Below are 15153 nucleotides of genomic sequence, written 5' to 3'. Positions count from 1 at the left end.
TTCTAAACTATATGAACTTGCATCTTTACACTGAACTGTGACTTTCTTAGTTTGTTTAGTTATTCTTGTTATAGTTACACTGTTGCCTTCAATGAGTCCCCTAACAGCTCATGAACAAGTCTGTATTTAATTATTCATTAATTAGTATGCTTTGGCAGATTTACATTCAAGCCCTCCTGTTTCAAATATGCTCATGCTAATAAAATAATTTAAAGAAAAAAGACTGTATTAACACTATTAATTTCCAATGGTCAAAATATGATTTTTGGCCACGTGCGGTGGCTCATGCCTGTAATCCCAACACTTTGGGAGGCCGAGGCAGGTAGTTCATTTGAGGTCAGGAGGCTGGCCAACATGGTAAAACCCTGCCTCTACTGAAAATACAAAAATTAGTCGGCCATGGTGGCGGGCACCTGTGGTCCCAGCTACTAGGGAGGCTGAGGCAGGAGAATTGCTTGAACCTGGGAGATGGAGGTTGCAGTGAGCCAAGATCATGCCACTGCACTCCAGCCTGGACGACAGAGCGAGATTCTGTCTCAAAAAAACAAAAAAAAAATTCTCCTCTGTTCAAGTTACTTTACGACTTTTTCATAGAAATACATTCTACTTTCTGCAGAAATAGCAAAGAACTATGATATCTGGCATTTAGCTCCAGAAAGAAAACCAGCAGAGGGAGCATAAGAACATAAAACTAGTTTCCTAAATCCCTAGGGATTAGAAAAATGTTATGCTTTGGCCTTTGGACATGACTACTAGGTCGATTCCCTCATTAACCCACATTTTTGTATGACCTTCTGTACTGTAAGAGAGAATGATGGGGTGAAGGGCTACGACTCTGGACACATACTGAAGACCTGTCTGCTTCTGAGTTTGGATTTGGAGTGATGGGACCTGCAAAGCTGCCCTTTAATGGAACTGGATTAACTTTAGGGTGTTCATTTTGTCCTTACAAAAATCTCTTTCCCAGAACTGAGACTTGCTGTGTTTGGGACCTCCCAGGGCCCAGAACGAGCCTACTACTTAGGAAGAGCTCAACAATATGTCTAAATCACCATGGACTCTCTTAAAGGTCCTCACTCTAGCTTTACAGGAATGAGTTGTGTTGTAGCCACATTAGTGATGGGCAGATACTACTGTTTAGGAACAATAATAAGGTAACCATCTAACCTGCTACATTTGCCTTCCTGTTAGTTAGTGACCTTCCTAGGCCATTGCCTGTTTTTCTCAAATATATTTCTTGATAAAAATAAAGTGAAAATGCTTTAAACTCTTTAAGAAAGATAAGACACAATGCCAAGGTCATATTTCGTATCAGAACAAGCCTGCAAAACACGGGACCTTTGAACCATATGTGGCTGACAAGAGTGCTTAGAAGGTGCTACTGTCTCTTTTCTGACCTGGAGGCAACAATACAAAACTCACACAGCTCCTATCAGCCACCATACAGTGAGTGGGTGAGTGCCTGATTACTTTAGAGTCAAGAAGTCAGGCTGAAAGCCACCTCTGCCTAAAGCAAACCTGGGAACCATCAGGTCCATCACCAGGCCTGCGGAATGCACCTCTGAATCCTACCTTGAATCCATCCATTCCTTGTTTTCCCACTGTCACAGTCCCATCTCAAGGGACAGTTCCCTACTAGCTTTCCAATTCCACTCTCTACTGCCAGACAACCTTTTAAAATCCAATCAGGTTACCTTCTTTGCTTCAAACTCTTTAATGGTCTCTCAGTGACCACTGGATATGCCCAGCATGGTCTCAGTGATGGGAAGTGACTCTTGCTTTCTGGCTGCCCCTCCACCTTGACCTTCCCTCTCCTTCCCTCATACCCAGTGTTCCCACCAAAAAAGAGTGGCAGTTCTCTAGAGAGCCATGCTCTCACACATCTCCTTGCCTTGAACACGCTGGTTTTCTCTGCCTGAGATACTCTTCTCAGTTGTTTTCCATGAACTCAATACTTACACATCCCCAAAGAGCTGAGGTCAGGCAGACTCCTGAGGAGGCCGTCACTAACTGCCTCCACTTCCTTGGAGTGGGCTGCCCTTCTGTGTTCCCAGAAGCGCAAGGTGCTTGCTCCCCACCAGCCCTTGCCACGATGCACTAGAACTGTGCTTTAGCTTTTGTCTCTCTCACTGGGTTGTGAAGAATTTGAGGACAATGACAATTTTACTCTGGGACTGGGAGGAATGGCTGAGATGACAAGGGACAGCACAGAGCGTAAAGAGAAGGGGATCCAGGGAAGATCCTGGGAAACCGCAGACCACAGTGGAGCCTGAGAAAGCCAGCAGCGTCATAGAAGAAAAGCCAAAGGAAGGCCGTTACAGCCAGAAGGAATGGCCACAATGTAAAATGCTGCTGAAAAGTTAAGTACGACAAGGTTTACAACGTGTCCCAGCAGGCCACTGGTCACCTCGGGGACAGCAGTTTCAGTGGCGTAATAACGACAAACCAGATTGCAGGGAGCTGGAAGGCAAATTGGAAGTGAAAAATATGAAGCAGCTGGGAAAATTATATTCTTTTAAGAAACACGGTTGTTTGCTACAACTTGGATGAACCTTGAGGACATTATGCTGAGTGAAATAAGCCAGTCACAAAAGGACAAATACTGCATGATTCCACTCCTATGAGTCACCTAGACTAGTCAAATTCATAGAAACAGAAAGCAGAGTAACAGTTTCCAGGGACTGGGGGGCCGAGGGGGAGGATGGGGAGTTAATGTCCAAGGGAACAGAGTTTCAGTTTCACAAGATGGAAAAGGTTCTGTGATGGATGGTGATGACTGCATAACAGTGTGAATGTAGTTAATGTCATTGAACAGCACATTTAAAAATGGTTAAAATGGTAAATTTTATGTTTTATACATTTTACCACAATTTTTTAAAAAGAAGCATTGCTATTAAGAGAATAAGAAGGAACTTGCTATAAGACATGGGATTGAGAGGGTGTTGCTTTGTTTTTCTACCAGAGGCAAAAAACATAAGCATATTAATAAATTGAGAAGAATGAGTTAGTCAAAAGAGAGATCAAGGCAATCCATTTTGGCGTGGAGACCCTGCAAATAGTCTGGGGCCAGAGGAAAGCAGCTCTCCTGCACTGAGAAGAGAAGAATGGGCTGGAGGAAGACAGCTCTCCTGCACTGAGAAGAGAAGAATGGGCTGGAGGAAGGCAGCTCTCCTGCACTGAGAAGAATGGGCTGGAGGAAGGCAGCTCTCCTGCACTGAGAAGAGGAGAAGTGGGGAGAGAAAAAGTTTGTTTGTTGGGGTGAGGGGGATATACAGTGGGCAAGAAATATGTGGTTTTTTTTTTTTTTAAAGCTTCTATTTGATAGCTTTTGAAGGAAGAGGCAAGGAATGAGATGGCGATGGGGGCTTGGGAAGGATGGTGAAGGTCTCTGTTTGGGGGCCTGGGAGAAGGAGTGAACTGAGGACAGGGAGAGGGATTATTAGGCAACTTCATGAGTCTGCACAGGAAATCGTGAGTGTGCAATGGTAATGATGGTCTAAGCCTCAAGGCAGCGTGACTACTGTAGACCCAGCAGCTGGCTGCACAAGAAGAAAAGGTGGAGAGTTAGTCTGAATCAGACAGGCTTGCCAAGAAGGCAGAATATTTACATTCACAGAACTGAGAACGCTGAGAAGGCGTGGGTGAAGCGATGCACCACTGGGAGGAAAGGTGATGCAGGGGATGAGACGCTGGGAAAATGGAAGGACCGCGGGCTGGAATGCGCCACAAGGGGAAACAGTAAGTGGAATGAAGAAAGGTGTAGGGAATTGGAGGATGAGGAGGCTGAAGTCTGCAGTGACGCACAGAAGTTTAAGACTTCTGAGGTGGGACAGTTCTGGGTCCCCCCCAGAACCCCAGGCCCAGTCTTGGCCAAAGTGTAGGTGAGGGTGTAAGCGGCTAAAAAAGAAATTCAGTCAGGGAAGACCAGGGTCCTATCCATAGGGGATATTTCCATGTGTTCTTCCTCCCAAAGGCATAAATAATTAAGATGATCTTTTATGAATCTTCTTCCTTGGATTCAATTTTCTCCTTACTATATGTTTCTTATTCTAGCATTCCATTTTTTCCCTTTAGGAAGCCCCTTATGATCCAGGTACTATCCAATTTTACATCCTCTTTCCCCTACTTTTTTTCTTATATGACATCTAAACTCAGTATTCTCCTGTTTTACACAAAATCATGGGTTTGTAGCTGGTAGAAAATGGAAAAGCCCTTTAAGAACCATGAAAACTGGCGATGACTCATTTTCTAGGGTCGATAAGTTCTAGAGTCAATAGTACATGTTAAAACTACTAGTAAAAAATTAATCATTATCATCTATCAAGTCTTTCAAAGGCTAAGCATGAATATTTTATATTACCTTGCTTAAATGACCCTGAGCAGAGCAAAAACATAAAGGGGACCTTAGGTTTTAACCTGAAAAGGATATGAAGGAAGGAAAGTTGGAGAGGAACTTGACCTTTTTCACAAAGTCTAGCTACTCATGAAGAGTATATCTGTCTTTTCATTTGACTTGGAAGTGGGAATCTTTCTTGTACACCATCTTCTAACTCCAGGAAGGGCAAGGTCAGACCGAGGCAGCTGTCTTTTTGGCCTTCTGGGGTTTGAGCTGTCCGAGGCTACATGGTCTCAAACAATGCCTCATTAATGTACGCCAACACTGGCTTTCTCTGGTGCAGTATGACAGAGAACCAAATTATCAACATTTTCAAAATAGATTGGTTTCTCTTTTGTTTGGATTATACAGAAAAACGTTTGATGTTATATCTTACTGAACCATTTTGAAATGAGTTAAGCATATCATGTGTATCTTTGCACAAGCATGGATTGTACTTTGCCACTTTCAAAACATATCTGAACATCAGGAGATGCAGCAGGCGATATCTCACTGTGCTATCAGCACATGACGATTTTACTGTTAATCCTACCTGTGTGTCCTCTGAATGTTGTGACCAGGGTGCAGTTTTCTTGCTCCAGTTTGAGGATTGTTACTTGGCCTGAGTGGTCACCAATAAACACATGCCGGGTTTCAACATCAAATCTATCATGAAAGCATTAAGGATTGTTTCTCAAAATTAAATGAGGGAATTTACAATGAAAAAACAGGGCATAAATGTAACAAGAAATACGCAAATCCCATCTGAGGAAAATGTGAAGACAGTGCTGAAAGACACAAAAGTGAACTTAACCAAATGAAGGACATACTGTATTATTGGACAGTAAGACTTAAAACTTAAAGATGTCACTTCTTGCTCCTAAATTAATAAAATAAATCTATATATTTAAAAAATATCAACACATGTTGTTTTCTATAGCCAGAAGTGTTCATATGGAAAAATAAATAAGCAAAAAGAGCCAAGAATACTCTGAAAATAAGAACAATATGGTATGTGATAGGGAGGTTAGCCCTACCAGATATTAAAAAATGTTATAAAGTTTCTTTAATTAAAAGTGTAGTATTGGTGCATAAATAGACTAACAGAACAGAATACAAAGTCGAGAAATAAACCCAAAAGCACAATGAAATTTAGTAAATGTCTGATGAAGGTAGCTTTTCAAATGAATAAGGAAAAGATGAATTTAAAAAAATGATGTTGGCACAAACTGGATAGCCATTTGGAAAAAGAAAATAGAATCTGTATTTCACAATGTATACTGGGACAGATTCCAAATGAATTAGGGATCTAAATGTAGAAAATGAAAACATAAGCTTTAGATAGGAAAGTTTCTTTGTAACCTTGGAGTGGGAAAAGCTATGGCTCAAAAACACAACAAATATTATGAGCAAAGCCAAAAGATAAACTGGAAAAAAATATTTGCAACTTATGTCACAAAGGGCCCAAATCTCTAATATAAAAAGAGCAATCAAGAAGAAAAGGATCCCAAACCTAATAGAAAAATGGGCAAAATTTGAATGGAACTATTAATAGATAGTTCAAGAAGAAATCAAAATGGTGCTGTGCAAAAAGAGTTAACACAGCAGCTCTGACTGTGATCCTCTGAAAGTCGGCTTACGAAGTTGGCATAGTGTCTGGGAATTTGGATTTTGGGAAGGTTCCCACCATTAACTGATAAGAGTGGCTCACTGTGCCTTAACTGTTCAAACAATGTGGCTTACACTGAATACCTGCTTTCCTTCTGGGAATCTGGAATTTTGGAATGTCCCAGGTAGATCTGCCTACATGACCAGTAAAAGCCCTAGGCATGGAGTCTCTAACAAGCTTCTCTGGTTGACAAAGCCTAGCAACCCTATTTCTAAAGATCCACCCAGAGACACACAGGCAAAAATACAGAATGACACATGCCCAAGGCTAGTCACTCCATGTTATTTTAATAGCTAAAGTTTGAAAATAACCCCAACGTCTATCAATAAGGGACTTACTGAATTAACTATGCTACATCCACACAATAGAATATTATGCAGCTGGGGTAAAAATGGAGATCTTTATACACAGACACCAGGATATATTATCAAGTGTGTGGAGGGGGCAGCCAACGCATATGAGAGTTTATAAGCTATACTACCTTTGTGTAAGAAACAGAGAGAAATACAAATGTGTATGTATGTGTGTGCATGTGCATGTATGCACTCATATTTAGAAAGGGAAGCACTAGAGGGATTAAGATCTAACAAAAGTGGCAAGGTCAGGGGACAGTGATGGCAGTGAGACTTCTCCCTTGTCATAGTTCCTATTTTAGAATTTTGTAAAATCTTTACATATTAAAAGGTACAAAAATTTGTGGCCAGGCACAGTGGCTCATGCCTGTAATCCCAGCACTTTGGGAGGCCAAGGAGGGAGGACCACTTGAGCCTGGGCAACAAAGTGAGACCTCATCTCTACAAAAACTAAAATAATTAGTTGAGCATGGTGGCACATGCCTGTGGTTCCAGCTACATGGGAGGCTGACACAGGAGGATTGCTTGAGTCCAGGAAATTGAAGCTGCAGTGAGCCATGTTCAAGCTGCTGCACTCCAGCCTGGGTGACACAGTGAGACCCTGTCTTAAAAAAAAAAAAAAATTGTGTATATATAGATATACACACACACACACACACATATGTATATACATACACATATATATCTCAAAAAATCCCCCAAATTGAAAACAAAGTAAAATGAATGAACCTATCAAATTGGTGACATAATCACATAATTAGAACGATTTCGAGTGCCTTTAAAACACAACATTTTCAATGTTTCAATGTCTCACTTTGTTGCCCAGGCTTGTCTCAAACTCCTAGGCTCAAGTGATCCTTCCACCTTGGCCTCCCAAAATGCTGGGATTACAGGTGTGAGCCACCATGCCTGAGCAAAAATTTTATGTATTTTTAATATGTAAAAATATTACAGGATTCCAAATGGGAACTATGACAAGGGGGAAGTCTCGCCCCCATCACTGGTAGAATATATTCTAAGGACAAAGAGAGTTGCAAAGAAATCTAAAATCTCATTCAGTAGTCTTATTGTTATTTAGTATTGCTCATTATTTTGGAACCATTTAAATAAACCGTAGGATAAACCAAATGAGGAACTATGCCAATGTTTTAACAACCAAGATTTTCAGCCGAAGATAAAAGAATCAAGTGCAAAAACCAAAAAGTAAAAATCCCATAATGTTAAATTTGAATAAGAAATATTATATGAACTTATGATTTATTCTCTTTTAAAAAATACACACACATTTATATATACTTCTTAGCTATCTCTGAATATTGTTCCTCACTAAAAAAATGGCTGATTCCAGGATTGGGACAGGAAAAGTACAAGATGAACTTGAGACATGTTGAGTCAGAAGGCAAGGAAGCTACCGAAGGCTAAGTGGGCTTATTTCAGACACAGTGATAAGGGATGAACTGGTAGAGCACAGAGGCTATTTAGAGCAGTGAAACTATTCCATATGACGCTACAATGGCAGATACATGTCTTTATATACTTGTCCAAATCCATAGAATGTACAACACCAAGAGTGAACCCTAAACTATGGACTTCAGGTGATAGTGACGTGCCAATGTAGGTTCACTGATTGTTAACAAGCATACCACTCTGGTGGGGGATGCTGGTAATGGGGAGGCCATGCATGTGGAGGTCATGAGGTGCACAGGCAATCTCTATACTTTCTGCTCAATTTTGCTGTGCACCTAAAATTGCTCTAAAAAATAATCTTTAAAAAATAAAAATTGGGCTGGGTGCGATGGTTCACGCCTGTAATCCCAGCACTCTGGGAGGCCGAGGCGGGCGGATCACGAGGTCAGGAGTTCGAGACCAGCCTGGCCAACATAGTGAAACCCTGTCTCTACTAAAAATACAAAAAATTAGCTGGGCGCGGTGGTCAGTGCCTGTAATTTCAGCTACCCGGGAGGCTGAGGCAGGAGAATCGCTTGAATCCAGGAGGCAGAGGTTGCAGTGAGCTGAGATAGTGCCATTGCACTCCAGCCTGGATGGCAAGAGTGAAACGCCATCTCAAAAAAAAAAAAAAAAAAAAAAGTTAAAAAAGACATTGGAGCCCATTTAATGGAGTTATTACTGGCCAAAAATAGGATAATTTGAACATAAAATAAAAAGATGGCAGTTTATTGATATATACTGAACATATTACTATTTAAAAACAACCAACCAACCTAAGATTTCATAATAGTGCTCAAAAAGAAAAAAAAAGATTCCTGTTATAGGTGAGCAGGGCACCAAATCTGTACTCTGAAAATTAGGAACTAAAAAGACAGATATAAGAATTTATCTTGCTTTTCCTATAATAATTGTATTTCAGGGTAACCAAATAGCCCTAGCTAATGAGGCAGGGGAAGTTATCCTTTAGGATTCCAACAAATACATGGGAAAAATATGATAGGATTAGAAAATCACCATTTTGCAACCTTAACGAAAAAGTGTTCAGGCAAAGCTCAGCAACGGATGAAACTATTAAAAGGCTGGTATGGAGTACGGCGCTGCAGGGATCTGGCTGTCACCACCCGAACTGCCAATCAATCTCAGCATAACTGAAAGGGCGACAATCCAATGCCATGTGCCTTATAATGGGAAGCTCTATGAAGCACACTTGGTGAGAACCAAATGCTCTCACTAAAAGGCTGAATCTGAATGAAATCAAGATTATAGGGGCAGTTTTTCAGTTTACTGAAAATATGTGAGGAGGGTAGGTAAAGGAGCAAGTTAAATGACATCAATTTAGAATATGGGACTGTGTGCAGGAGAACTGATTCAGTACCTTCAACAAGGCGGTGGCATTAAAAGTGAAGGGGGCACTGCTCTGGATGAAGAAAGATTTAGAAGACGTGACAACCACATGCAATGTGTGGATCTTGTCTAGATCGAATTTCAAACAAACCCACTGCACAAAAGCCATTTTCAAAATAAGCAGTGAAATCTGAAATTCAACAATATCAAGGAGATCAAAGAGTGATTGTTAATTTTTAGATGTAACAATAGCATTGTGATTACTGAAAAAGTAACCCATATATTTTCAATGAAGTATATAAGGATAAAATGATATAAGGTCTAGAATTTGCTTTAAAATACTCCAGCAAAAATTGAGAGAAAGCAAAAAGGGATAGAAGAATCAACAGTGGATGTGAATGACTGGCATTAAGTATGATAGGAAGAAATTGACATAATCTTAACAGCTTTTCAGAACTCTTTACCTGAACAGAAATAAATCTAAGAGATTACATTAGGTGGGAAACATTCCACTACACAGAGTGACATTGTGGAAATATCTCTGACATGAACAAAATCCTAAAATAGAATATTTGAATTATTTTTGTGAAAACAGGAAAAATATTATCAAAACATGGTCAAATAACAAGACACTGACAAATGACGCTGGATAAAGTATTCACAAATTTAAAGACTAACAAGTGAAGTGGGGAAGGAACACATTTCTATTTACTATCATTTACCTGCCATGGAGTCTTTGGGAAATAACCTCATTCTGCTGTACCCAGTTGTGCAGAGGGCTGGCTGAAAAATTATAATCCCCCAATTCTAATCCTGGTTCTGCCGGCTAACAGTTACGTGACCTTGAGCAAGTCACCTACTCCCTGAGCCTTGGTTTCTACACTGTGAAAACAGAGAATTAGGTCTTTTGTTTTTACTTCACATTATTGTTTTGACAGTGAACAAAGTAATGTGTAAAAGACTGAAAATCTAAGACATTTTCAGGGCCTGCAAATCTGAGATTTTTTTCTTTTCCCTTTTCCTTTTCTCTCCTTCTTATTATTGTCATTCTTGTTGTTCCTATTACAGGTCATTTATATTTGAAGCTTCAGATCTTCAGTCAAAACAATCAAAGAATTTGAAGTTATTCATAAATTGATAATTCAATTTATGAACCAGTCTCTTTGTCTTCCTTTACTTTTCTACTTGAATTTTGGTTATTTTCATTGCATATTTACTTCTCCACTAAGACGCCTGAAAGAAGAGGAATAAAGGCTGAATTCAATCTGATTTAGTCTGTCACTTGTTGCCTTGGCTGAATGACTGTTTGAGGTGGAGATAGAAGAGAATGAGTTCATCTGTGGAGGTCTCTTATCTACCATTAGCTGTCTACTATGAAGATAAATAGGGTTAATGATATTATTCATAATCTTTTATGTTGATTCATAAAATCTTCCTCCTCCCTTCATCACTAAAACAAACAAACAACAAACAACGATGAAACCAAAACCCCTGTAAGTGTGGAGGGTGACAAAAAGAAGGAACAGAGAAGGGTGGGGGGTGGGAGGTTCTCAGAAGGAAATGTTTTTAAAAGCTAAATTTAAATGTGAACCCTAATACTGTATGGCTTGCCTATTAACAATCTATCAGCCAGCTCCCAGAAAAAACTTCCAGCCTTAGAAAAGTCACGTGGTTCTTGGCTGAGACCCTCTGGCAAAAGCACGGAGCTGTCATGCCATCAGTGTTTAGCAATGGAAAAATACTCAAGAGGAAAGGTTGGAACTATGGCTCCAAAATCATAGTTGGCAAGGCAGAGCTGGCAGAGGTCAGGGAATCTTCTGGGAGGGCCTGTCTGTAGTACTGCAGCTCTCTACCACCTGAACAGTGAGGCTGGCTGGATGGAACTGAAACCAGAGGCTCTCACACACACAGGCTTCTGATACCCAATCATACGACTTTCTGCTTGGTAAACCACATGGTGTGGCAAAAGGGAATAGTCACAAAATGAGGATGACTCCTGGAGATGCCCGAAGGGAGGAGCTGTGGTGGTTATAATCCTACATCAAAGACAACAGTCAGGGCAAATTGGACATTGTCCATTTGTTTTTTATTTTCAAATAGTTTAAAAAGTTAGCTTCCTGAGGCAAGATCTGTATTTTTTTTTCCATACTCCTTGGGCTTGGCTAAGTGATACAGAAACCAGCATAAGACCAAATTATATTGATGCCATTAGTTCCTTCTTGAAGGAGCAATGCAGTATAATGGGAAAAAAACAGGAGTCCAAGGCAGAAGGCCTGGGTTCTTGTGAGGATTTTCCTACTTACTAGCTGGGTGGCCTCAGATAAGACATAGGACCCTTTCTGGGCTTCAGCCAGCTCATCTGTAAAATGAGGGTAGTGTAGACTGAATTCTAAAAAAGTATTTAATTGACAAAGATTGTATATATTCAAAATGTTGAATGTGATGATGTGATATACATACACACTGTGTAATAACCATCATGGTCAAATTAATTAACACATCCATCACCACGCATAGTGACAGTGTGTGTGTTTGTGTGTGTGTGTGAAATAGAGAGAGAGAGAGAGAGAGAGAAGACAGAATGATTATGTCTCCCCAAAATTCATATGTCAAAACCTAATTCCCAGTGTGATGTTGTTTGTAGATGAATCCTCATGAATGGGATTAGTGCCCTTACAAAAAAAAAAGGCCACAGAGAGCTCCTCTGCCCTTTCACCATGTGAGGACACAGTGAGATGTTGTCTACGAAGCAGGAAGCGAGCGCCCTCACCAGACACTGAATCTGCTGGTGCCTTGATCTTAGAATTCCCAGCCTCCAGAATTGTAAGCAATAAATTTCTGTTGTTTAAAGGACACCCAGTTTACAGCAATTTATTATAGCAGCCCGAATGGATAAAGACAGAGGGTTGAACTAGGTGATCTCTAAGTGCTAACACTAAGTGCTTCCAGCTCTAACACTATAAGAAGTCATTTATGTATTGGCAAGAGAGTTCACGTATTTCAACTTAAGTATTATGCTCATCTGAATTGGCTTTTAAAAAGTAAAGTTTGGAGTTTCTTTTATTAACAAGTAATACTACCCTCTCAAAGATGAGCTGATCCTGCCTGCCATTCCTTATCATCCTTGCCTTTGGTCTTCTTGGCAACTTGCTACTTTTACAACTTTCCACAATGGTCATTCTAAGTTTCTTCACCTTGCTCTTCCAGTGAGAAAAATAAGAGTGATATTAGCATATAAATACACAAAAATATACCTTTGAATGCCGCACAGTTTCAAAGAAACTGCAATGTACTTTGTCAGATGTTGTAAATCACTGAATAGGCATTTTATAAATATGGAGATGAAATTAGAAAGCAGGACTTACTGTTTCTTCCTGCTTTTGCTGACAAGTGACCTGTTTCTACCTACTTCTCAATTTGTCAGAAGATAAAAAGACCATATGCTTTTTAAACTAAGAACCCAGGGTCCTTTACTCCTTACAATGGTACCTGCATCCACACATGCTACACACTAGTCAATACTGTGCTTGCCGGAGCCTAGTCGGGCAGCTGGGAGCATTACCCAGCATCAGCAAGGATTCACCATGAGCATGAGGACCCTGGCAATTAGGGGGACAAAAATATCCCTCTATATAATCTGAAAGTGTCTCATTCCTGGAACAAAGCTTTTAACATTACCATGTAGATACCAGCTCACCCACTCTGGTCCTGGCATGGTAACCTCTCAATAACTATTTAAAACTGAACAGGATTCCTATAGTTCTTCTCCCAGACACCAATGGGAATGTTCACAACTTTGGTATCTATGTGTAAATTACTTCTGAACAAAGAGCAAAGATTACATTTTGGTGATGATTTCATCTTCATGTACCATAATTATTTCTGACAGCTGAGGTTCATGAATCTGCACTGTGTTCTGTCTAGATGTCACACCTCATGTTACAGTAGGCTCACAAATGGCTCAGCAGTCTATTATTTCAGGTCAAGTGACCGCACTTCACTCTACTTACATGGGAACTCAATGATTTGTGCCTCAGGAAATTCTATGAGCATTGTAATCCACACTGGGCAACTGTCACTAACAAAACTTTCAAGCTGCACATACCCCAAAATTTCATGAATCAAAGAGGTCAACAGTTAAGTTCCCACTAAGAGATTTTTGTCCAGCAAAGGATACTGCAGGCCTGAGGCCACAGCACTGGTCCGATAACCTCCCAGGCGCTGCCCACTCTCAGAGCAGTGCCAGGCAAATTGCTTGTCCTGTCCTGTGCTCAGCACCCACTCCAGCTCCAGGACAAACAGGATCATCGTCACTCTGCTCTGATGCGCTGAAAACCAAGAGAAAAGAAAACCTATAAAGCATCCTAAGGAGGTTGGAAGAACATGGCCCACAGAGATGCACCATTCTCTTCTCCCCATCCCAGAATAAGCTGAACAGCAGAACCATTTTAAGGACAAGGTAGAACAGTGGTTCTCGTGGGGGGTGGGGGTATTCCCCTTTAGACAGGCGTGTCTGAGTGTTTTGGGTGATTAAAAAAAAACTATCCGTCTCTTCCCAATGTTCCCCCTCCTGCCCCATTTGTGCCAACCCAAGGATTACTGCCACACATAGCTCCTGTAACCAAAGGGCCTGGGCCACCTCCCTCAGACACGCTAGGGCTGCTGGACTGGAGAGAGCCACATCCAGTGTGACCACAAAACAAATTAGGAGTGATGTTCATATAATATCACTACCGTCAGTTTATGTGCACTTACAAAAAAACTGGAGCATACTGTTAATCTTTTAATGAAGTCTGTCTTATAAAGCCATACAAAAGTTCTAGATGAACACTTTCTTTCAGAAATTAAATGCATGGAAAGGAGGACAGAATTATTCCTAAGAACCATATAGAAGAAAGTGAAGTATCCCTTATGTTACAGTGTGTGTGTGTGTGTGTGTGTGTATGAATGATAATAAGAGCAAATTTCCTAGAGTTGTTAATAAACAAGAGCAATATGATCACAGTTATCACATCACACAATTCCAGAATTAGAAGAGGCTATTCATATCAGTTAACCCATCTCCCTATTTTACATATGGACAAAGTGAGGCACAATGAGGTGGAGTAGTTTGGCTGAGGTCTTACAGCTTCTCAGTTACCAAATGAAATCAAGTGGAAGGATTTTTGCCTTCTTATTTTACATTCCAGGCAGTAAAGTGGAGGGCATCTGCAGTCACTGAACACAGCTGACTGGAATGAACAAAGACTGACATCCTGCAACCTGGATCTCACCGGGCCCTGCTCCCAAGGGCTGGCAGTCTGATGGGGCATGAACACACTCATCATGACTGTGGTGAGGTCACAGAGAAGACACTGGTTTCACATTTTGATCATGAAAACAGAGTTAGACAGTATGGACGGACAAATGCGGCTCTGCTGACAATAATAATACCATCTGCCAATTTCTGAATGTCTAACAAGTGCCAGGCACTTAAATACATTCTCTAGCTTAATCATTGTAATGACCCTGCAAAGTGGATGATTTCATCATTTTACAACAAATACAACCTTAGCAAGATGGCCCTTTGGGATTGCTACCATACAATACAGTCAGAACCAGCATGAACAGCCACAGGGCAGTCATTCAACAAATGCTTGATGCTTTAAGAGCTGGTATTTGAAGCTTGGAGAATCTAAGGGAATAGGGAAGCAGTGACACTGTGATGTCTCTACAATACACAACTGCTTTCGGAGTACCAGTCACCATCAAGATCAAAACACAGGCTTTAACTAAAAGATGTGACTTCTTGGAGAAACTCGTGAAGATCTTTTTATGTCTCTATCATCAAATGTTCAATTCAAGTTCTATCAGTGATGGAATAAAAAGTGAACTCTCTAATGAGTTCAAGTATACTCAAGTCTATTTCAAGCAGAAAGTGGCCCCTAACACCTCACCCCTCTTTTTACTGAGGGGGCCTTTAG

The 15153-nt window shown here is 40.6% G+C and overlaps 1 protein-coding gene across 4 annotated transcripts in view; it reads right to left on the bottom strand.

The window, feature by feature from the left end:
- The window catches only part of WDFY2 (WD repeat and FYVE domain containing 2), a 186551-nt gene that overhangs the window by 34067 nt on the left and 137331 nt on the right, over positions 1-15153 (bottom strand). For 3 of the 4 annotated variants that reach the window (XM_034936749.3, XM_003809795.7, XM_034936750.3), the window contains 2 exons: positions 13368-13518; positions 4929-5041 (listed from right to left, as the gene is read on the bottom strand). The exons of the other annotated variant lie outside the window; for it this stretch is intronic. In XM_034936749.3, coding sequence (XP_034792640.3) covers positions 4929-5041; positions 13368-13518 — 264 coding nt within the window. The remainder of the gene's footprint in view (positions 1-4928; positions 5042-13367; positions 13519-15153) is intronic. 4 annotated transcript variants of the gene reach the window in all.

This window comes from Pan paniscus, chromosome 14 (assembly GCF_029289425.2).
Source record: "Pan paniscus chromosome 14, NHGRI_mPanPan1-v2.0_pri, whole genome shotgun sequence".
NCBI classification, from domain to species: Eukaryota; Metazoa; Chordata; class Mammalia; order Primates; family Hominidae; genus Pan; species Pan paniscus.
This window is presented reverse-complemented; position numbering and strand designations above follow the sequence as displayed.